General features: G+C 43.2%; 2 protein-coding genes across 2 annotated transcripts in view; both read left to right on the top strand.

Annotated features, from left to right (window-relative positions):
• The first annotated feature begins 6,094 nt into the window (after positions 1-6,094).
• The window catches only part of LOC309484873 (uncharacterized protein), a 126,246-nt gene continuing 105,533 nt past the window's right edge, over positions 6,095-26,807 (top strand). The window contains exon 1 of the mRNA XM_082151334.1: positions 6,095-6,375. The gene's annotated coding sequence lies outside the window, so the exon portion shown is untranslated. The remainder of the gene's footprint in view (positions 6,376-26,807) is intronic.
• LOC309485620 (cadherin-related family member 1a) lies at positions 6,774-19,807 on the top strand. Its single transcript, XM_082152553.1, has 17 exons — positions 6,774-6,889; positions 7,303-7,398; positions 7,677-7,822; positions 7,952-8,002; positions 10,256-10,345; positions 10,437-10,523; positions 12,298-12,408; positions 12,582-12,725; positions 12,820-12,898; positions 13,081-13,181; positions 13,279-13,482; positions 15,902-16,054; positions 16,135-16,299; positions 16,496-16,563; positions 17,407-17,635; positions 17,804-18,058; positions 18,302-19,807. Exons 1-17 carry the CDS (start codon positions 6,838-6,840, stop codon positions 18,995-18,997), a joined length of 2,727 nt encoding a protein of 908 aa, XP_082008679.1. The 5' UTR covers positions 6,774-6,837; the 3' UTR covers positions 18,998-19,807.

The following is a 26,807-nucleotide window of genomic DNA, read 5'->3' as shown; positions in this document are numbered from 1 at the left end:
GTGATTTCCATTTTTTTTTTAAGTGTTAGGTCAACACCAGAACAGTGTAGAATTTTAACTGCACCAAGCTCTGTAACAGTTCTCTGCATTGGTGTTAATATTTTACTCTCTTAGTGTTTATATTGTAACACTGTGTCGGTGTTGCGAGAGGCAACACTTTTGAAAGTGTTGAACTAACACTTTGTGGGTGGTTCCCATATATACACTTTTAAAGTGTTGAAATGAACTCTAAAGTCTAAAGCCTTCAATAGCCGAACAGCAAACTCAACTAATCTGGTGCCTGTTGCACGTCTAACTAAGATTGATGTAGGGAAAAAAAGTAAGACTGTTAAGTTAGCAATTTTAAACATCCGCTCACTTAAAAATAAATCACTTCTAGTCAATGACTTAATAACCACAAACAACCTGGATTTTATGTTTCTAAATGAAACCTGGCTAGAAGACAGCTGCAGTGCAACAATCCTCAATGAAACATCCCCTCCTAACTTTACTTTTATGAGTGTCTGCAGAGCTGTTAAGAGAGGTGGGGGTCTAGCTGCTCTTTTTAAAGATATCTATCAATGTAAGCAAATATCATTTGGGAACTACACGTCTTTCGAATATCTGGGTATTGTATTAAAAGGTGCTCCACGCATTTTACTTATCATTATTTACAGGCCTCCAAAATACTCTCCAGCCTTTGCTGAGGACTTTACAGAACTGTTATCAACAATTACCTCCGAGTTTGACTTTTTTGCCATTGCTGGAGATTTTAACATTCACATAGAAATCAAAACTGTTTTAAAAACTTTTGATCTGACTCAGCATGTACATGGACCCACACACAATCATGGACACACTCTAGATTTACTTATCAGTAAGGGTCTAAACATCTCATCGATTGTTATTAAGGATGTAGCACTGTCTGATCATTTCTGTATTTTCTTTGATATATTGATCTCTCCTGCCACTGAAGCCAGATCTGTGTCTGTCAAGAAGAGATGCTTAAATGAGAACACTAGTGTACTATTTATGAAGGCTATATCCTTAACACCAAGCATATCTGCTGACTCTGTTGATTTTCTCCTTGATTCTTTTAACTCAAAAGTTAAAAGTGCAATTGATGATATTGCTCCTGTGAAAGTCAGGAAGAAGAGTGGCAGACAAAAAGCACCTTGTAGAAACTCAACAGCAGTGCAAAATATGAAAAGACAATGCAGAAAAGCAGAGCGCATGTGGCGGAAGACAAAGCTTGTAGTCCATTATAACATCTACAAAGACAGCCTTCATGCTTTCAATATGGAACTAAGCAAAGCTAGACAGACTTTCTTCTCAAATATTATAAACAGCAATTTAAACAACACACGCACTCTTTCTGCTACTGTAGAGAGACTGACAAACCCCCCAAGCCAGATTCCCAGTGAAATGCTCTCAGACAGCAAGTGCAGTGAGTTTGCTTCTTTCTTCTCTGAGAAAATCAATAATATCAGAAAAGTGATCAGCACATCCTTGAGTTGCGCTGGGGTCAGACAGATCAGACCACCTGAGAAAGTAGTAACTTTGTCTGATTTCAAAAAAATGTATAGCAAAATTTTGGTAGAAACCGTACAGCACCTTAAAACATCAACATGCGCTCTTGACACACTTCCCACATCTTTTTTCAAAAGTGTGTTAAACAGTTTAGAAGCATATCTTCTAGAAGTGGTAAATGCCTCACTTCTTTCTGGGAGTTTTCCAAACTCCCTGAAAACTGCAGTTGTCAAGCCCCTCCTGAAAAAGAGCAATCTGGATAAGACCATATTAAGCAACTATAGACCGATCTCAAATCTTCCTTTCATAGGCAAGATCTTTGAAAAAGTTATCTTCAATCAGCTGAACAAATTCTTAAGCTCGAATGGATACTTTGACAATTTTCAATCTGGTTTCCGACCGCACCACAGCACAGAGACAGCGCTCATAAAGATAATAAACGATATTCGCTTAAATACTGATTCAGGCAAATGATCAGTGCTGGTACTACTCGACCTCAGTGCTGCATTTGACACTGTCGATCATAACATACTTCTTGACAGGCTGGAAAACTGGGTGGGGCTTTCTGGGATAGTCCTAAAATGGTTCAGGTCATACTTAGATGGGAGAGGTTATTATGTGAGTATAGGAGACCATAAGTCTGAGTGGACATCCATGACATGCGGAGTCCCTCAAGGCTCAATTCTTGCGCCACTCCTGTTCAACCTGTATATGCTCCCAATGAGCCAAATAATGAGAAAGAACCAAATTGCTTACCACAGCTATGCAGACGACACACAGCTGTACTTAGCCCTATCGCCTAACGATTACAGCCCCATTGACTCCCTGTGCCAATGCATTGATGAAGTCAACAGTTGGATGTGCCAAAACTTTCTTCAGTTAAACAAAGATAAAACTGAAGTCATTGCATTTGGAAACAAAGATGAAGTTCTCAAGGTGAACGCATACCTTCACTCTAGGGGTCAAACAACAAAAAATCAAGTCAGGAATCTTAGTGTGACACTAGAGTCAGACCTTAGTTTCAGTAGTCATGTCAAAGCAATAACTAAATCAGCATACTATCATCTGAAAAATATTGCCAGAATTAGATGCTTTGTTTCCAGACAAGACTTAGAGAAACTTGTGCATGCTTTCATCACCAGCAGGGTGGATTATTGTAATGGACTCCTCACTGGCCTTCCCAAAAAGACCATAAGACAGTTGCAGCTCATACAGAACGCTGCCGCCAGGATTCTGAGCAGAACCAGAAAATATGAACATATCACACCAGTCCTCAGGTCTTTACACTGGCTCCCAGTTAGATTTAGGATTGATTTCAAAGTATTATTACTGGTATATAAGTCATTCAATGGCCTAGGACCTCAATACATTGCAGATATGCTCACTGAATATAAACCCAACAGATCACTCAGATCATTAGGATCATATCAGCTAGAAATACCAAGGGTTCACTCTAAGCATGGTGAGTCTGCTTTTAGCTATTATGCTGGAACCAGCTTCCAGAAGAGATCAGATGTGCTCCTACAGTAGTCACATTCAAATCCAGACTCAAAACACTTCTGTTTAGCTGTGCATTTACTGAATGAGCACTGTGCCGCTGTTCGTCCGACTGTACTGTACTGTATTTCATTTTATTTTTCTAAACTGTTTTAATTATTCTTATTTCTTTTTATTATTTAAATTTCTTCTATGTAAAGCACTTTGAATTGCCATTGTGTATGAAATGTGCTATATAAATAAACTTGCCTTGCCTTGCCTTGCCTATTGGTGTTGATTTCCGGATTTCAAATTTACTGTGTTGTACTAGCTAATGCAGTGAGAACTATATAAGCAGAGCCTTAACAACTCATACAGATTCAACACCACAAAATATAAAGTAACATTTAAAGAGAAAACATCTACAAAAAGAAAAGAAATCTAGCATTAGCTAGAGAGCCCACACATGCATTATATACATCAAATGAAAACAAATGCACAACATAAGGAGAAACAAAACTTACATGATTGAACTGGAAACAGCGTTTCTCAATGAGGACTCTAATGAGTGTTGCTGGAGGTGCTAGGATACAACCAGGATACAGCCAGGATACAGCCAGGATACTGGCAGGATACTGGCAGGATACAACCAGGATACAGCCAGGATACAACCAGGATACAGCCAGGATACAACCAGGATACAACCAGGATACAACCAGGATACAACCAGGATACAGCCAGGATACAACCAGGATACAGGCAGGATACAGCCAGGATACATCCAGAATACAGCCAGGATACAACCATGCTTCCCTCTTCCAAACAAACTGACTTCTTCTGTGCTACTACTAATTTAAATACAAGAGGTTCTAACGCTCACGCGCCCCCTAGTGGTGAGTATGATAAAAAAAAAAGGGTAATGGCAGACACTGTTAGTGTTTCTTTAGAAATAGTTAATTAGACAATGTTCAAATACAAAAGCAGCACAAAGGGTAATTAGAAATGGCACAGAAACAAAAAACAATCACAAATCACAAATAATAAAAAATAAAAATTCACTACAAACTCCAAAGCATGATGATCACAAAAATAAAACCACTACAAACGGATCCCCACGGAGTCAGCCATATATAAGCAGATGGGAACGCCGCAGTCGTATGAGTCCAGAAGAAAACAGAACCAAGAGAAAACACACACAAAACACACAATAACGCCAGTCACGCTGCCACTTCAACACACACGCTCAATTCAACATTACACTCCTCTCTTCAGACACCAGTGTCTCAATAAAAGTCAATGACAATCATGCAGAGATTTGTAAAAAAATAAAATAATTTAATACAATTCATAATTGCCATATAAAAAAAAAAAAACTCAAAAAAATTACAATATAATTTTTTTTAAATCTCACATGCTTCAGTAAATTAATTAAAATCAGTTTCTGTATTATTAAATAACCCTGCCTAGATCGAGTCAAGCTTTATTTCTACAGCTCTGAGTGTTTCACAGCAGCTTTACCGAGACAACAGGAGAATAATCCATCAAAGAGTGTTTCTGCTGTACAGCGGATCTAGAAGATGATAGCCTCAGTCCAGCTGAAGGTCAGCGATGGCTCATTTCTGTTGTAAAAATCATTAGTTATTAATTTAGTTCATTTATATATATATATATATATATATATATATATATATCGCCGCTCTGGAGAAAACCGTGATGTCATCGTCCAGCTCAGCTCAGTCTCATATAATGGTGTCACTGCAGATCAATATTAATGTTAAATATTAAGAAATCTGTTCTAAAGACAGCAAACGCACACAGTAAAACTGAGCTACTGTCGTGCAGCTCTCACAGTCTCTGTACACAAAGTGTATATATGGGAACCACCCACAAAGTGTTAGTTCAACACTTTCAAAAGTGTTGCCTCTCACAACACCGATACAGTGTTACAAACTGCTGAACACTAGCATACTCTTATTTTCTTTCCTATATATTTCTATGGTAACAATGCTAAGAATAGTACGTTAGTATGTGGTTCTTAATTCAGAAAGCCTGAAGAGTTTGGTTTCCTCTTCACAGTATCTCGACTGATGGGGTTTGTAGTCCGACACCATGTAGTCGCTATAAACCTAACCCTAACCCTAACCCTAACCCTAACCCTAACTCCATTACAGATTCTGACTGGATAAAAACATGAACACAGTTAATGAATAATGTTACTAGACAGAAGATTAGTTTATTCCATATATTGATGTTATGTTGAGTAGGATGTCTTTTATTAAATTGCTGTTTCTGCCATTTTAATAAACCATAAGCCATGTTTAAAAAAGAAATAGTCATTCTGCAGAAGGAAGGGTGTATGAACACAGACGGATATAAACCGATCAGATAAAGTGAGCTTCGGAGGATCCGTCGCTGTTTCTGCGCTGTTAGGCTGAGAAGAGAAACTGTGGCCTCATTATTTTATCATAGTAAATAAAGGCAGCTTATGTTTCTATATTTTAAGGCATCAAAAGCATCTCCGTCAGTCCAACACTTGCACATGTCACTGAAACAGTAGAGTAGGGTTAGGTAGAGTCACTAACTCTCACTGAAACAGTGAATCAGATCAGTGTGTTTAGAGTAGGGTTAGGTAGAGTCACTAACTCTCATTGAAACAGTGAATCAGAGCAAGGTTCATCAAGCCGTCAGTGTGTTTAGAGTAATGCTGGAGACGTCGTATCTTTCATCATATAAGAAGAGTTTTGTCTGTGTTCGTCTGCAAAGATTCGTTATAAGCAGAAGATTCTGTTCTTCCTGCAACACTCTTTATATAGCGGAGCGATTCTCGTGATGTTCTGCGTGACGTGTGTGTGAACACACACCTAACCCTGATGAACGTCACCTTCACCCTAGAATAGCTCAGTGACAGATGTGTGTATCAGGAGCCGATGCTAATGTTCATATAGCAGAATGATGATGTATTAAAGGTTCTGTCCTTCCATTTCATTCGGTTCTGAACCCTGTGATATTTAAGAAGAGAAGAGCAGCTGTTGTGGTTCAATGAATAACTTCAGTGTTAAGTTCAAAATGTGGCTAAACTCTGAATGAATGAAGTGTGTGTGTGTGTGTGTCAAGTCAAGTCAAGTTTATTTGTATAGCGCTTTTCACAATACAGATTGTATCAAAGCAGCTTCACAGTATTAAATTAAAATAATACAACAAAGTTTGTTTCAAGAGGAATTTATTGATTGATAAAATTAAATTAAATATCCCCAAAATATCCCCAACTGAGCAAGCCAAAGGCAACAGTGGCAAGGAACCGAAAAACTTCATCAAGTGACCTAATGGTGTCCTAAAACTCCATCAGGTGACCTAATGGAGAAAAAAAAAAAAAACCTTGGGAGAACCCAGGTTTTTGACCCTTTTTGTGTGTGTGTGTGTGTGTGTGTGTGTGTTAGGGTCAGACCCGTGAGTGTGTGTGTGTCAGGGTCAGACCCGTGAGTGTGTGTGAGTGTGTGTTAGGGTCAGACCCGTGGGTGTGTGTGTGTGTGTGTGTGTGTGTGTGTGTGTGTGTTACGGTCAGACACGTGAGTGTGTGTGTGTCAGGGTCAGACCCGTGAGTGTGTGTGAGTGTGTGTGTGTGTGTGTGTGTGTGTGTGTGTGTGTGTGTGTGTGTGTGTGTGTGTGTGTGTTGTTCCAGGTCTCAGTCATGAGCTGCAGTGAGTCACAGGATTACTGCGTCTGCTTCTCCTGCGCTCTCACACACACACACACACACACACACACACACACACACACACACTCACACACGCGCGCGCCTCTAAAGACGTCTTCAGATGGGCAGCGGCTGCTTCTTCAGTCTCTCGCTACAGAATGAGGAATAAACAGACTTTTCTTCTTCTCATCTCGCTGTGTGTGTGTCCAGGTGAGTAACTGAGTGTTTGTGTGAGAGACTGTAGTTTAATCAGATCCAGATCTCTGAGTGTCTCAATAATCCTTTAAGTATCATAGACTGAGCAGAGCTGTGCCACTGGGTTACTGCCCTTTAATATACACCTTTAACTTTAAACATGACAATTTACTGTGGAACTATTGTTTTACTTTTAGAGTAGTTATAATGCATGTAATTCTCACTTACTAAGTTTCAGTAGAACTGGTCCAAATGATGATTGTGTGTCAGTGATGTCACTGAATGCTGTTGTCAATCTAACAAAGACACACAACACTGTTGTGTTCTTACCGCAGTCTCAGTTTTTTGGTGTGAACATCCTGATGTTTAACATTTGAAGTGTATTTCTGTGTTATTTGATGCTGAGTTTGAAGTATCTGTGTTTTCAGGCAAATCTGATTTCGCACCGTATTTCTATGATAATGGATCTGGCAGCAACAACGGAAACATGGCGCTGTTCAGTCTCGCTGAAGACACAGCTGTGGGTTAGTGTTCACACACCTCACCTCTCAGATAGAGGAGAATAACTGACAGCAGAAGAACATCTAATGCTGTATACGCACTGACTGAACACAGGACCACAGAACAGAGATATCATGAGTCAAATCTCTGATCACGCTGAATTCATATTTGTGTGCAGAAATTCATTTCTCTAAATCATTTTCATGAAATCAGATATTTAGCTCATTGTAATGCGATATGAGTGACAGTGGGTTTAGGGTTTAGGTCTCTGTTTGAACACTTCTGGACTGGTTCTCCACAGGGACTCATGTGTACACGCTGAACGGCTCCGACCCGGAAGGGGAACCCGTGACCTACGGCATGACCTTTGATAAGGGATCCAAAGAGTGTTTCAGCGTTGAGCCCAAATCAGGGAATGTGACGCTCATGGAAAGTCTGGACAGAGAGGTGAGTGTGTGTGTGTGTGTGTGTGTGTGTGTGTCATTACAACGGCACGATATAAGGACAGAAATCAGGAAGAATACCAGCTGAAGTCTGAGATTTGTGTTAATAATTAAACTTGTTTTGATTGTTAAGGTTCAGGATGAGATCGTTGCATGTGTGACCATCACAGATGGAAGAAACAAGGTGAAAAAACTCCATTACAATAAGATTTAATTACAGGCTAACTTCTTACAGTGGAAGCGTGTCATTGTTTGTGTGTTCAGCTGTCAGTGGCGTGGCAGTTTCAGTCGCTGTCAGTCATTGGTCAGTTTGACTGTAAAGAGTGAAACACTGTCAGTGTGTTTGACTTCATGAGCACAGACCGTTCGCATCTGACCTGAAGAGGTCAAGTCATCTTCATTTATATAGCGCTTTTAACAATGTAGATTGTTCCAAAGCAGCTTTACAATGATAATAGGAAATTAAAGTAAAGTGTTTTAGCTTTATAGCAGCTCTAGAATAAAATAAAACTCTTTAAGTTCTTTCTGCGCAAACTTAAAAAAACACGAACCATTGAGAACGCAGATGGCGCACATGCGTATTACGAGTTCAGTCTATAGGTATGTGCGTTTGAATATATGTGCGCAGGCGTGTAGTCCTTCCCTACAAACCAACCCTCAACAAACTACTTGTCTAATTTTTATCACTTCCACGTAGCCACTCGAACCGGAATTATCCCGACAACGCTTTATCTGTAGAGAGGTAAAGGGAGGGGAAGGAGGCCTTCACAGGGGAGAGACTAGTGACACTTCAGGACTGTGCTGTCGTCGCGTCCAGGGGCAGGTCCTTCATCAGATCTGGAGTGTGTGTGTGTGTGTGTGTGTGTGTGTGTGTGTGTGTGTGTGTGTGTGTGTGTGTGTGTGTGTGTGTGTGAGTGTGTGTGTGAGTGTGTGCGCAGGTCCTTCATCAGATCTGGTGTGTGTGTGTGTGAGTGTGTGCGCAGGTCCTTCATCAGATCTGGTGTGTGTGTGTGTGTGTGTGTGTGTGTGTGTGTGTGTGTGTGTGTGTGTGTGTGTGTGTGTGTGTGTGTGTGTGTGTGAGTGTGTGTGTGTGTGAGTGTGTGTGAGTGTGTGCGCAGGTCCTTCATCGGCCTGGATCCGGCGGACTGCGGTAAACCTTGGGATAAACAGAGAAACTAATATTAGTGTAAACGCCATTCTTCTTATGATGTTACGAGTACATCAGGATTTATGGGAAGGGTTCCCGGTTCCGGCTGACCTGATCTATGCAGCCTAACATTGAATTATAGAAGTCTATAATGTGTAATGTGAATGCTAGGTCAAAGAGATGTGTCATTAGTCTAGCTCTGAACTGACAGAGTGTGTCTGCTTCCCGGACAATGGTAGGAAGACTGTTCCAGAGTTTTGGTGCTAAATAGGAAAAGGATCGATTTTGATATTCTAGGTATTATCAACTCGCCATACTGAACTTGTGATCGATAAGACATCTCTTCATTTACTGCTACAAACTGATAACGGTCAGATAAGTATGATTTAAACCATGCTAATGCAATTCCACTAATGCCAACATAATTTTCGAGTCTATTTAAAATAGTGTAAAATGCCGCACTAAGATCGAGTAACACTAATAGAGAGATACAACCACAATCGCATGATAAGAGCAGATCATGTGTGACTCTAATGAGAGCTGTCTCAGTACTATGGTACGGTCTAAATCCTGACTGGAAATCCTCACAGATATCATTTCTTTCTAAAAAGCAACACAGTTGTGAGGATACCGCCTTTTCTAGTATCTTTGACAGAAAAAGTAGTTTTGAGATCGGCCTGTAATTGACTAATTCTGTAGGATCAAGTTGCGTTTTTTTAACAAGCGGTTAAAAAGGTGCATGTTGGGTAGAAACTGGAGACGTCACAGTGACGAAAGCCATCAGAAGATCAGTGATGACGACAGCGGTTTCACAAATCCATACTTTTATAAAAGTAAAAACTTATAAAACGGATAAAAATGACCTTCTGTTGCTGTATTAAGCATTAGAGAAAGTACTGAATGAAAAGTGATCAGGAGTCAAACACACCCTGTGACTGACGCTTTCACAACACTGATGTGTGTGAGCAGCACGGCTTCTGCTTCTGCTTCTGTTTATGTTTATGTTTATGTTTATCTGCTTCGACTGGAATCTGTTTGGCTGTAGGAATGCTCGGGAAAGAATCGTTCATTTAGGATTTTGTTTAATGCTGTTAGTTGTGCTAAAATTAAAAACTTCACTTCTAAGAAGTGGTATAGCCTTTGATGGATTTCAATTATAATTGTTTATTAATTATTATTTACTCCCATAGTCCTCTGCATATTACTGTGTTTAATGTGCTTTTATGTACATTTTTGACTATGCAAATGCAATTTTTCAGATCAAATTTACTTTATACCTCGTTTCTCCAGGTGGTAGAAAATGTTCGAGTGTTTATCACAGATGTTAATGACGAAAAGCCTGAGTTTTTAAATCGACCCTTTATAGTGGACGTCCCTGAGGTAAGAGTGAAAATCAGCTTGGAAATCAATATATATATATATATATGTGTGTTATAAAACACAGTGTGCATGATTGTGATCTGTGTTGAAGGACATTCCCTCGGGCAGCAGCTTCTACAGAGTCCAGGCCGTCGACAGAGACATCGGCTCCGGGGGAAGTGTTTCCTACTTCCTGCAGGTGAAGATAAACTACTTCCTGTGGCGTCAGTGTCACTCTCCCGTTCTCAGGGGAACGAGTTTAAAATAATGACCACTGAGGATGAGGTTCGACTCTGAGTCGAGGACAGTCATGTGGGACGCTGTCGAACAGACCGGGACACTAAAGTGCCGTCAGAAAATGTGCTGCTACTGGATTAAATTTCAATTACATTTGTGCAGGTTGAGGCTTAGCCTGGCTTACACCCACACACACACACACACACACACACACACCCACACACCCACGAGCGTCTGGCCTCTAGTGCTGCTTTCCCAGAGGAAAAACTAGAAACTACACACTACAGATACACTACTCATACATTACAGATACACTACTCATGCACTACACATACACCTACTCATATACTACAGATACACTACTCATACATTACAGATACACTACTCATACATTACAGATACACTACTTATGCACTACACATACACCTACTCATATACTACAGATACACTACTCATACATTACAGATACACTACTCATACATTACAGATACACTACTCATGCACTACACATACACCTACTCATATACTACAGATACACTACTCATACACTACAGATACACTACTCATACACTACTCATACATTACAGATACACTACTCATACATTACAGATACACTACTCATGCACTACACATACAATACTCATATACTACAGATACACTACTCATACACTACAGATACTCTACTCATACACTACACATACACCTACTCATATACTACAGATACACTACACATATGCTGATCATACACTACTCATACACTACAGATACACTACTCATACACTACTCATGCACAACAGATACACTTCTCATACACTACAGATACACATACACTACTCATGCACTACACATACACTACTCATAACCTACTCATGCACTGCACATACACTACTCATACACTACAGGTACTCTACACATACACTACTAATACACTACACATACACTACTAATACACTACACATACACTACACATACACTACACATACAATACTCATAACCTACTCATGCACTACACATACACTACTCATACACTACTAATACACTACACATACACTACTAATACACTACACATACACTACACATACAATACTCATAACCTACTCATGCACTACACATACACTACTCATACACTACTAATACACTACACATACACTACTAATACACTACACATACACTACACATACACTACTCATACACTAACAGCGGCAGTCAGAACCTTTGCATGATTAAAAATCTAGATGTTTGGATCTGAACAATGCAGAAAGTGCATCAGTGTTGCTCTGAGAAACCAGATTCTTCATCATGCGTACTTAATGATCATATTGTGTCAGATATCACCTGTGTCACGTTTATCATCACTGTCACCTGAGTTCTCACTTGTTACCATGGTTTCTAATTAGTTTGGCACCTGTTCCCTGTTCTGCTGGTTATTTACGCCTTCTGTTTTCTCAGTTCTGTGTCCTGCATTAATATCTGTAGTGGTTATAGCTCTGTGTGTTCATTAAAGCCTCTTGTAAAGAGTTTATTCTGCGTCACACATCTCATTCTTGTTGGATTGTCTACACGTACACCGTGACAAGCAGCTTGTAGTGGCGGTTCAGTGTGTGCCATTTAAGTTTTAGTCATCTTTCGGAACAGATTGGTCTGAAACGGTTGAGTTTAAGGTTGAGTTGTAACCTTGAGAGACATGTTATATATTTCAGGAAAGAAATCTTCATCAGTTGTCGTTTCGTTTGCAGTCCAGCAGTAAGTTCACCATCGACGGTCACAGTGGTGTTCTGCGCATCAGACCTGGTAAATCGCTGGATTACGAACTCGCCAGGACTCATTTTGTCACTGTTGTTGCAAAGGTGAGCAGCAAAATCTTAGTTTGGGGTGTTTGCTTTGATCTTTCATAAATGCCTTTATGTTGTAAAAATGAAGTTCAAAGATGAGAAAAATTTCCTCGGAACGTCGTTTCCCATGTGGCCATTTAATTGAGTACGTATCAGATCATCTGTATGTTTCTGTATGTCTGTTTCAGGATGGAGGAGGTAAATATCATGGGAAATACCAGGTTATGACCTCGACAGCCATCGTAACCATCAATGTCCTTGATACCCAGGATTCTCCTCCAGTGTTTGTTGGGACTCCGTATTTTGGATTTGTCTATGAAGTCTCTGTACCAGTAAGTATGACACTATTTCCTATATACATATATATTTCTACAATCCCTGAGCTTTTATGACAATGTTCTGTCTTTTTGTCTGTGTTGTGTCCAGGGTTCAGAGATATTCACTGTTTTTGCCAAAGATGGGGACCAGAACAGCCCCAATCCCATCCATTATTCCATTGTCAATGGTCAGCTGCGTTTATTGCCTCAGTGCTGAACATCTGCATTCATGTTATCTAGTTCAATTTATCTACCAAGTTCTGTCTTAATAATGTTAGATTGTGCTAAAGAGCTTCATAGTTCCACTAATACTTTGAAAGTTCATCTAAATCTATCGTACGACGTCTGTGTCTTCTTCTGTTGGCCAAAGGCAGCGACGGCTTCTTCATCATCAACAGCACCAGTGGGAGTATCAGCCTGACATCATTTCCAGTACAGCTGAGGAATGAGTTATATGAGTTAAAAGTCAAGGTTGGCTGTAGTTATAAAATGAATATCAGTAAAGATTGAGTATCTATTTATAAGTAGTGTCATGCATGACATAAGACTTTCTTCATGTTAAATCAAGGCTTCAGAGGTTGGACCTGACAGTCGGTTTGTTGACTTCGCCGAGACCACAGTCACGATTCGTGTGGTGGACCTGAACAACCACCCGCCCACCTTCTACGGCGAGAGCGGGCCACAGAACCGGTTTGAGCTGACCATGTACGAACACCCGCCGGAGGGAGAGATTCTCCGAGGCCTGAAGATCACGGTCAACGACTCGGACCAGGTGCAACAGTCAGCGTTAAACAGTCAACGTTAAACATTAGTTTCATTGCGTTCACTAGGGGTCGGCAGCCATTCACTCCGGCGAGAGACAAACATGCCATTCATTTAGAGAACGTCCATGCAAACCAGTCTACATTTTGATAATATATGTGCAGAGCAATGAATAAGGGCTGCAACTCACGATTACTTTGATAATAAATTAGTTGGCCGATTGTTTCTTCAATTAATCGGATAAAAAAAAAAAATATATTTAAATACATTTTTTTTTATCAAATTGACAAAACACACTATTCCACATCCTGCCCAATGCTGTCCTTCAAACAAAAATGCCAACTGAGCGCTATGAAAACATATATAGTGAATATATCTATATATACTGTATATGCTATATGCAAAAGAGCTATAAAGCAAAAGGACAGTTTAAATCCATACATTGAAAAAAAAAAAACCTTCCCTTTAAAACCTCACTTGTCGGGTTTATGCTACTCTGAATAATGCCTGAACTTTGTTTTTTGAGCACTACTTGCGTTGTTTTTGCCTCTTCATGATGACTCGCTTAATTTAGTCCTAATCTGTAAGTCGCTTTGGATAAAAGTGTCTGCTAAATGACTAAATGTAAAATGTAAATGTAAATGTAAGATAATTAAGATAATAAAGAAAAAGAAAAACACAAACTCATTGTTAACAGTTAAGAGGAATGTCCTGCAGGAACACACACATTCACTCTGGACACATTAACCTGTTTCTGTGTGTTCTTTATCCTGTACAACGTCTTACATTTTTATTCAATTACACACTATCATCACTTTACAGTTACCACTCTCATAACATACCTGAATTACACGTTGACTTTCAAACCTAAATTTAACGTCCAACAACAGATATTTCAGCAAAATTTATATTTTATGCACTGAATATTAATTGTCTTCCTCTGTAATGACGTTATTACGTTGTAATGATGTTTCGTCTGTTTGACACGCCGGCGCTCATTCAGTAAAGTCTGAAGTTTAACGCAGATTATCAGGACGAGCCTTCATGCAAAATGGAAATACTTGCATGAATCTGTAACTCTTACAGATAAGGATATATAACCGTAAAATGAAAGTTTTGCTCTGAGGAAACATATTACACATTAAACAGCACACGCATCTGTCTGAGCGCGTGACAGGGAAGCTATGTTAAACATCACGCTAATGCTAATGTTTAGTTCAGCTCGGATCACGCACCTTTCCCACAGCAGCTCACTGTTTACTACACTGTTCTTACATGCATTAGTTCCATAGAAATGCGTTATTCAGTGCTGAAATTTGACACGACTGGCGGAAGTTTTCCGTGAATGATGGGCAGACGCGACTAATTGATAATGACATTTGTTGTCAATGATATTCATGATCGATTATTATGAATACTCTGAGTGTGAGAGTTAAACTGCAGGTGGACAGAAGATCAAGGCTGCACTTCCAGTGTGAGTCAGTCTGAGTGGATGAGGCTCAACGATTGTTCTGCTTTCAGAAAACTATTAATGTTGTACGCATTATACACACAAATCACAATGATGGTGATGCTCAAACTGCAACATTCACACACGCATCACATTGGAAATCAAAGTCTAATTTAGACTTGTAAAGTTTTTAAAAAATTCGTAGAATTCTGCACTGATTGATCATATCATGCGGGGATAACATATCAGGTTTAATCTGTGCACACACACACACACACACACACACACACATACACACACACACACACACACACACACACACACACACACACACACACACACACACTCTCACTCACACACACACTCTCTCACATACACACTCTCACACTCACACGCTCACTCACATATACGCACACGCACACACACACACACGCACACACACACACACACACACACACACACACACACACACACACACACACACACACACTCTCACTCACACACACACTCTCTCACATACACACTCTCACACTCACATACACGCACACACACACACACACACACTCTCACACGATCACTCACATACATGCACACGCGCACACACACACACACACACTCTCACTCACACACACACACACTCTCTCACATACACACTCTCACACTCACTCACATACACACACACACACACACACACACTCACTCACATACACACACACGCTCACTCACATACACGCACACACACACACACACACACACACACACACACACACACACACACACACACACACTCTCTCACTCACACACACACACTCACACGCTCACTCACATACACGCACACACACACACATATATTTTCTTTTATATTTTAACACTAATCCTAACCCGTCTCAATTTCTTAATAAACAGTTTCTGTGGACGTTTGAAGTGTTTTTCCCTGTATTAATGTAGCGTATTCTGTGACCTCTGCCGTTTCATCCAGGGAGCGAACGCTAAGTTCCGACTGTTTCTGGCGGGACCGTCTCGAGTTCTGCGTGTGGTTCCTCAGACGGTTCTCAACGAAGCCCAAGTCACCGTCATCGTGGAAAACTCAACCGCCATCGACTACGAGAAATACCAGTTCTTAACGTTCAAGGTCTGATCCTGATCCTACTTTAGCTCCTGATGATCCTTCAGTGTGTGTTCAGAGTCTGAGTGTCTGATGCTGTTTTCCAGCTGTTAGCGGTCGAGATCGACACTCCAGAGCGCTTCAGTGCCACCGCAGATATTGTGATCAATCTTTTGGACACAAACGACAACGTTCCAAAGTTCTCCTCAGAGTTTTACATCGCCAGGATCCCGGAAAACTCCCCAGGAGGATCCAACGTCGTCTCAGTGACCGTGAGCAGCGTGTGAAATTATGTTTAGCCTTTACCAAGACATGAACACTAAGTGCTAAATGTAGGCAGTGTTCTCAGCCGGTGATCGAGCAAACACTCCAGTTCATAATCAGGGCCATGTTTTCAGCTCCAAGTCTTATATTGAGTGTTTTCATGCGTTCTGTGTCCACGTTTGATGTGTGTGTGGTGTTTTACAGGCAGCCGACCCCGACTCAGGGCTTTGGGGAGAAGTGAAATACTCCATCTACGGCTCTGGTGCAGATCTGTGAGTTATCGCTCAATACTGAACTCTGTGGCTTCAGATACGTGATTATATGCTGAGCTAATAACAGAGACGTTCTGCCTTTACATAACATTTGGTTCCGTCATCTGTTTGGATTAAGCTTTTGTTCTTAATAGATGTCACTCTACAAACTTTTGCTTGAGATTTTTGCACTAAAGATGCCTAAAATGATGGATTCAATGGCAAATCTGACACAGAATGGGACCAAACTCCACCGTGTGTGATTCAGTGTGTCCGTTGGTTTAGAGAGGTCAGAGAGTGACACAGATGCGCTCGCTCTCCCAGTGTTTATGAGGCCAGTAGAGGACTAAAGGACGAGCACAGAACAGCTTACAGACAGACTCCAGTGAGGGAGCCGGCTAATCTTGTTATGGGATTGGAGGAGTAAAAATAGCATCTCCACACCCCGCCAGTGAGTCAGGCCCAATTAGCACGCGGTTTGACAGCTGGAGGCAGAACACATACAGATAATGCAAAACCTGCAAATTTATGCCTTGATTCTTCACCAATACAGAAGGCAAATTATAATGTTGTGAAAAATAGCAGGTTTCTGTCTGACTGTTAATTTTCACACTGACAACTAAAAAGCAGCTGCTTAAAATCCAGACAAGTTCTTATAAGGGCTTTAACATCAGACACAAACCTGCATGTTTATTTTGGGTCTTCTGTATTTTAATCCATCATCACCACACTGAAATGTTTCTTGTTCAGTGCAGGATGGTATTCATCTCGTTTTTTGGACACTTCTCATGAGTTAGACATCATTTGAGATGTTAACTACCTCATAGTTTTAAATAAAGTCTTGTGATTATTTGTGTGTTTCAGGTTTCTCATTCACCCCACGTCTGGCATCATTTACACGCAGCCCTGGGCCTCTTTAGATGCTGAAGTCAAGTCAAAGTATAATTTCTATGTAAAAGCTGAAGACACTGAGGGGAAATACAGCCTTGCAGAGGTTTTTGTCACTGTGCTCGACCAAAATGACCATCGGCCAGAGTTCAACCAGAACTTCCTGGAAAAGACCATGATCATCGGGGCGCCGGTGCAAATACAGGTTTGTGGGCTTGTAGTTTTCGTTCTTTATCTAAATTGGCCCGAATCTCTCATTGTGCCTGACGGCATGAACTCCCATGATCCCACAGCCAGCTTAGATGAAGGAGATCGTCACTAATGGTGTAAATGTGAATGCGATGATTGAGACTTGACTCCGGTTTGTGTTCAGGCTGTGGATGAGGACGCAGAGGAACCCAATAACATCATTGAATATTCCATCATGAAAGCCGATCCAGGCGACATCTTCGACATTAACTCGTCCACAGGAGAGATTAAGCTCAAGCCGTACATCAGGTCTATGGAGATCGTGCAGAACATCACCAGACAGAAGGACTGCAGGTGGTCAGTTCTGGTCCAGGCCCGGGATCGAGGCTCTCCGTCCTTCAGCACCACAGCGGTCGTGAACATCGACATCACTGAGCCGGTGAGACCAGGGTCAGGGGTCACTGTGTGTGCACTGGGGGAATTAAATGGCTTTGGATGATTATTTATATCTGTGTTTGTGATACAGCATTTTGGGGTCTGATGTGAATGCCTTGACGCAGGAATCTGGAGTGTGTGTGTATATACAGTTGTTTTATTGTACCATGGTACAACTACGGTACTTCTTCATGTTGTGTACATTATTTACAACCCTTTCTTGCAATATTTCTTCCTCTTTTGACAGAACGGGCTCCGAGGGCCCATGGCCGCGTTTCTAATGCAGAGCCGAGAGAATCCACTGAAAGCTCTTGGTCTGGCAGTCGGCTTCATCTCTGTTATGGTTTTGCTGACAGTTTTGATCTCCACTCTTCTGTTCTTTCGCAATACAAAGTCCAATAAGATCAGGCCAGCGCGGCGCATCATTCGCAGGAGGGCCAAAGAGCCTCAGCACTGGAGCTTCAGGCCAGCGTTTGGACACGACCGTAACCATGATGAGGATGATGAAGACACGAGTGACAAGCTCAAGGGAAACAACAGCAGCTCCAGAACCAAGCGACCCATTCCCAGCGCTCCAGTCCTCCCTCCTCCTCCAGCAGCGACCGGGCCGACCGGACGGATCCAGCGGGACGTGCCCTCGGTACCCGGGCCGACCGGGTCTCAGCGGATCCAGCGGGACGTTCCCTCGGTGACCGGGCCTCAGCGGATCCAGCGGGACGTTCCCTCGGTGACCGGGCCTCAGCGGGACCAGCGGGACGTTCCCTCGGTGACCGGGCCTCAGCGGGACCAGCGGGACGTTCCCTCTGTGTCCGGGTCCATCAGTCGCAGCTCCGGCTCCATCAGTCGCACAGACGGCACTGGCATCAGCTCCGCTCTCGTGTCGGAGCTGAAAATGAGAATAGAACAGAAAATTATCGAGGCAAATCGAGGTTATTATTACTGACACACTGACGCATTCCACATGTTTTACGTGTGTATTTGATGGACCAAACGTTTGATGTCACAAGCAGCTCTTTGTGAAGAATGTTTATTTTTGTGTGAAAGTGTTTTTAAAGTGGCCATCTGGTTCAGCTAAAGTGTTTCTGTTTTTCTGTACAGTCTTTATAAATATATGATCTGGCTTGTATTCTTAAAAAAAATAAATAAAAAAAAAATCATAAAAATGCTAAGTAACTGGTCACTGGTCCAACACTGGTCTATGCACATATGTGTCTGTAAGCAGGAAACAGTTTCAGTAATGTACACCTCCAGCTCTTCATCGCAATCACAGTCCTGCTGCTCTTAGACACGTTTCTGCTTTAGTTCTGGTGATCTCTCTGTAATCTCATAATTAGCTCCATACTGCCATCTTTAGGTTTCATTCAATTCAGTCTAAGCAATCTAATCATTAATCCCTCTAACGACCCTCTCCGTCCATCGTGACTCTATAGATGTACGTAGATGTATGTCCGACTGTCTGACTGTATTTTTTCTTTGAACAACTTTTGCCTTGAGGATCTTCGGTGAAAGTCTAGGACTGTACGGACATCTGAAACCAGACTCTCTCATCTAGTTTTTGCTGTCAAACCTTTTTATTATTATTATTTTTATTGTTTTGTAACAAATTTTTCACTGATATTTTGAAAGTGATTTAAGAGCAGATGAAAATCCATGTGCTATTTGTACGGCCTATCAAAATGTCAAGTGTGTTTATTATGTAAACTCTGTGCTTTAAATCCATTTAGAAATAAAACGTTTTTAAGGTATTGTTTAAAAACGAAAAAAATGAAAAGAGTCTAATGTCTTCTTCCTACTATTACATTTTTTACTGTTAGATTTGCATAATCTCATTTATTAAACATTTGTATTCAAGGCAACTTGAAAAATAAGGTAAAACGAGTGATTTATCATTGAAAAAAACATTTTTGCAGTGCAATAATATACTAAAGTTGAAGAGTAAATGACAGCAGTGCAGAAGCTGAAATACTTTTCACATCTATAGATTTTTATACTATTAATTGTAATTGTATGTGAAAAAAACAAAAAAAAACATTCATGGGAAAACATGCATTCTGGGCCGGCTCGTGCAAACACACATCCCAGCAGGCACTGCCAGCACCAGGCCACACTATCACTAACACACACACTGCCCATCACACTGCCCGTCATAAACACACACACTGCCCGTCACAAACACACACACTGCCCATCATAAACACACACACTGCCCATCACTAACACACACACTGCCCGTCATAAACACACACACTGCCCGTCACAAACACACACACTGCCCATCATAAACACACACACTGCCCATCACTAACACACACACTGCCCATCACAAACACACACACTGCCCGTCACTAACACACACACTGCCCGTCATAAACACACACACTGCCCATCACAAACACACACACTGCCCGTCACTAACATACACACTGCCCGTCACAAACAAACACACTGCCCGTCACAAACACCACACACTGCCCGTCACAAACACACACACTGCCCGTCACAAACACACACACTGCCCGTCACAAAAACCACACACTGCCCGTCACAAACACACACACTGCCCGTCACTAACATACACACTGCCCGTCACAAACACCACACACTGCCCGTCACAAACACACACACTGCCCGTCACTAACATACACACTGCCCGTCACAAACAAACACACTGCCCGTCACAAACACCACACACTGCCCGTGACAAACACACACACTGCCCGTCACAAACACACACACTGCATGTCACAAACACCACACACTGCCCGTCACAAACACACACACTGCCCGTCACAAACACCATAAAACTACCCGTCACAAACACACACACTGCCCGTCACAAAAACCACACACTGCCCGTCACAAACACACACACTGCCCGTCACTAACATACACACTGCCCGTCACAAACAAACACACTGCCCGTCACAAACACCACACACTGCCCGTCACAAACACACACACTGCCCGTCACTAACATACACACTGCCCGTCACAAACAAACACACTGCCCGTCACAAACACCACACACTGCCCGTCACAAACACACACACTGCCCGTCACAAACACACACACTGCATGTCACAAACACCACACACTGCCCGTCACAAACACACACACTGCCCGTCACAAACACACACACTGCCCGTCACAAACACCATAAAACTACCCGTCACAAACACACACACTGCCCGTCACAAACACACACACTGCCCGTCACAAACACCACACACTGCCCGTCACAAACACCACACACTGCCCGTCACAAACACACACACTGCCCGTCACAAACACACACACTGCCCGTCACAAACACCACACACTGCCCGTCACAAACACCACACACTGCCCTTCACAAACACACACACTGCCCGTCACAAACACCACACACTGCCCGTCACAAACACACACACTGCCTGTCACAAACACCATAAAACTGCCCGTGACAAACACACACACTGCCCATCACAAACACACACACTGCCCATCACAAACACACACACTGCCCGTCACAAACACACACACTGCCCGTCACAAACACCACACACTGCCCGTCACAAACACACACACTGCCCGTCACAAACACCACACACTGCCGTCACAAACACCATAAAACTACCCATCACAAACACACACACTGCCCGTCACAAACACCACACACTGCCCGTCACAAACACACACACTGCCCGTCACAAACACACACACTGCCCGTCACAAACACCACACACTGCCCGTCACAAACACCACACACTGCCCGTCACAAACACACACACACTGCCCGTCACAAACACCCACACTGCCCATCACAAACACCACACACTGCCCGTCACAAACACACACACTGCCCGTCACTAACACCACACACTTCCCATCACAAACACTCACACTGCCTGTCACAAACACCACACACTGCCCGTCACAAACACACACACTGCCTGTCACAAACACCATAAAACTGCCCGTGACAAACACACACACTGCCCTTCACAAACACACACACTGCCCGTCACAAACACACACCCTGCCCGTCACAATTACCACACACTGCCCGTCACAAACACACACACTGCCCGTCACAAACACCACACACTGCCCGTCACAAACACACACACTGCCCGTCACAAACACCATAAAACTACCCGTCACAAACACACACACTGCCCGTCACAAACACACACATTGCCCGTCACAAACATACACACTGCCCGTCACAAACACACACACTGCCCGTCACAAACACCACACACTGCCCGTCACAAACACACACACTGCCCGTCACAAACACACACACTGCCCGTCACAAACACCACACACTGCCCGTCACAAACACCACACACTGCCCGTCACAAACACACACACACTGCCCGTCACAAACACCCACACTGCCCATCACAAACACCACACACTGCCCGTCACAAACACACACACTGCCCGTCACTAACACCACACACTTCCCATCACAAACACTCACACTGCCTGTCACAAACACCACACACTGCCCGTCACAAACACACACACTGCCTGTCACAAACACCATAAAACTGCCCGTGACAAACACACACACTGCCCTTCACAAACACACACACTGCCCGTCACAAACACACACACTGCCCGTCACAAACACCACACACTGCCCGTCAAAAACACACACACTGCCCGTCACACACTGCCCGTCACAAACACACACACTGCCCGTCACAAACACCACACACTGCCCGTCACAAACACACACACTGCCTGTCACAAACACCACACACTGCCCGTCACAAACACCACACACTGCCCGTCACAAACACACACACTGCCCGTCACAAACATACACACTGCCCGTCACAAACACACACACTGCCCGTCACAAACACACACACTGCCCGTCACAAACACACACACTGACCGTCACAAACACCACACACTGCCCGTCACAAACACACACACTGCCCGTCACAAACACCATAAAACTACCCGTCACAAACACACACACTGCCCGTCACAAACACACACACTGCCCGTCACAAACACAAACACTGCCCGTCACAAACACCACACACTGCCCGTCAAAAACACACACACTGCCCGTCACAAACACACACACTGCCCGTCACAAACACAAACACTGTCCGTCACAAACACACACACTGCCCGTCACAAACACCACACACTGCCCGTCACAAACACACACACTGCCCGTCACAAACATACACACTGCCCGTCACAAACACACACACTGCCCGTCACAAACACCACACACTGCCCGTCAAAAACACACACACTGCCCGTCACAAACACCACACACTGCCCGTCACAAACACACACACTGCCCGTCACAAACACACACACTGCCCGTCACAAACACAAACACTGCCCGTCACAAACACACACATTGCCCGTCACAAACACCACACACTGCCCGTCACAAACACACACACTGCCCGTCACAAACATACACACTGCCCGTCACAAACACACACACTGCCCGTCACAAACACCACACACTGCCCGTCAAAAACACACACACTGCCCGTCACACACTGCCCGTCACAAACACCACACACTGCCCGTCACAAACACACACACTGCCCGTCACAAACACCATAAAACTACCCGTCACAAACACACACACTGCCCGTCACAAACACACACATTGCCCGTCACAAACATACACACTGCCCGTCACAAACACACACACTGCCCGTCACAAACACCACACACTGCCCGTCAAAAACACACACACTGCCCGTCACACACTGCCCGTCACAAACCCACACACTGCCCGTCACAAACACACACACTGCCCGTCACAAACACCATAAAACTACCCGTCACAAACACACACACTGCCCGTCACAAACACACACATTGCCCGTCACAAACATACACACTGCCCGTCACAAACACACACACTGCCCGTCACAAACACCACACACTGCCCGTCAAAAACACACACACTGCCCGTCACACACTGCCCGTCACAAACACACACACTGCCCGTCACAAACACACACACTGCCCGTCACAAACACCACACACTGCCCGTCACAAACACACACACTGCCCGTCACAAACACACACACTGCCCGTCACAAACACACACACTGCCCGTCACAAACACCACACACTGCCCGTCACAAACACCACACACTGCCCGTCACAAACACCACACACTGCCCGTCACAAACACACACACTGCCCGTCACAAACACACACACTGCCCGTCACAAACACCACACACTGCCCGTCACAAACACACACACTGCCCGTCACAAACACACACACTGCCCGTCACAAACACACACACTGCCCGTCACTAACACCACACACTTCCCATCACAAACACTCACACTGCCTGTCACAAACACCACACACTGCCCGCCACAAACACACACACTGCCTGTCACAAACACCATAAAACTGCCCGTGACAAACACACACACTGCCCGTCACAAACACACACACTGCCCGTCACAAACACCATAAAACTACCCGTCACAAACACACACACTGCCCGTCACAAACACACACACTGCCCGTCACAAACACACACACTGCCCGTCACAAACACCATAAAACTACCCGTCACAAACACACACACTTCCCGTCACAAACACACACACTGCCCACACACTGCCCGTCACAAACATACACACTGCCCGTCACAAACACACACACTGCCCGTCACAAACACCACACACTGCCCGTCACAAACACACACACTGCCCGTCACAAACACACACACTGCCCGTCACAAACACCACACACTGCCCGTCACAAACACACACACTGCCCGTCACAAACACCATAAAACTACCCGTCACAAACACCACACACTGCCAGTCACAAACACACACACTGCCCGTCACAAACACCATAAAACTACCCGTCACAAACACACACACTGCCCGTCACAAACACACACACTGCCCGTCACAAACATACACACTGCCCGTCACAAACACACACACTGCCCGTCACAAACACCACACACTGCCCATCACAAACACTGCCCGTCACACACTGCCCGTCACAAACACACACACTGCCCGTCACAAACACACACACTGCCCGTCACAAACACACACACTGCCCGTCACAAACACACACACTGCCCATCACAAACACCACACATTGCCCGTCACAAACACACACACTGCCCGTCACAAACACCACACACTGCCCGTCACAAACACACACTGCCCGTCACAAACACCACACACTGCCCATCACAAACACCACACACTGCCCGTCACAAACACCACTTAGGGTGTATTCACACCAGGAAAGTCCGATAGTTCACTTGCTTTGGTCCGGACCAAAAACAATGTTGATTTTTTTTGTTTGGTACACTTCGCTTTCACACTGCTCTTTTTGCAAGTGAACCAAAATTTGTAAACAAAACCACACGTGTGCTAAGGTCCTCCATTCATTGGACAGGAATTCTCAAGCAGGGAAAAGCAGGAAGTGCTTAGCATGGAAATATTTCGTAATGCAATATTTGTTCTTTTACTGATTTGGTGTTATTCTCTACAAACGCAATATGAAGAAACTAATGAGCATCATATGATACAATGTCATCTATACAATGTTGTAATTAGGATTTTGCGAAGACAAAGATGTGCTGCAAGACGGTTCTGGCGGAGAGAGCACGCTCTTAACTGATAAAGTTCAAACATTATTAAAAACAAGTGAACAGTCAGTAATAAAATAAGAACAAATACACAAATTACAAGAGGAGATAAATACTAAATAACAAAGTTACAAAGTCTAACAGTAGTATTTAGGCTACAGAAATTATTAAGCCTAAATGTAATATAACACTATTTGTTCACTGAAGAAATTAAATATAGTTTTATCTTTCTTAAAGTTGTATTTTGTTATTTTATTAATATTAAAAATGACACAGACAACAGTAGGAATATTGGATGTCTGCTGTCACTTTAAGACCGAATGCATGGACCGAAAAAAAATTACAAACATCAACTATGACATATTACAGAGAAAATACTTGCCGAGATGGTTAGACGAGTTTTTAACATAATTTTGTGTGCATGTGTGTCCATTCAAGGGCAAGGAAACGCAAAAGAGGAATCAATTCGATGTCCGAGCGCTGTCTGAAACGCGTCTCTCTCTCTCTCTGCGTGCGCGCACTTCGGGTAACGCGTGAGTCCCGATTTTCACCTCTTTTGCGTTTAAAATTGTTTGAACACGTCCAAATGATAAACTTTCACTCTATGATGGTTAAATGTAGTAGTTAATCCGCGAATCACATGCGTGCCGAACCGTGTGGCAGCTGGTCCGGACGGATCACAGATTAATGTAGCCTATAGGCATTTCATCACCCCAAATTACATAGTAAAAATCTGACCCTGTCAAAAAAGGCGAAGTGCTTTTTGCAATTGGGTCGGTTCATGTTCACACCTTAAACGAACCGTACCAGAGTTCGTTTGGAACCGTACCGAGACCACCTCTTCAGCTGGGTCTCGGTTCGGTTGTTTGGTCCGCATCCGAGTGCGATTGCTGTATTCACACCTGGCCAAAAGGTCCGCACCAAGGGGGGAAACGAACTTGAGTTCGATTCAATCGAACCAAACAAGGCAGGTGTGAATACACCCTTAGTTTGAGGACAGGAGGTTTCTGGTTCAAAGCATGTCTTCTACTCCACCTCATGGAAGAACTTTCCTGGTCTGGATTCAGGCCCTGAACACACCATATATGAGTTCATCAGGATTATCTCTGGGCTGATAGAGTTGATGAATTCAACA

The sequence above is a fragment of the Leuciscus leuciscus genome (genome assembly GCF_965113295.1).
Source record: "Leuciscus leuciscus genome assembly, chromosome: 21".
Lineage (NCBI taxonomy): Eukaryota > Metazoa > Chordata > Actinopteri > Cypriniformes > Leuciscidae > Leuciscus > Leuciscus leuciscus.
This window is presented reverse-complemented; position numbering and strand designations above follow the sequence as displayed.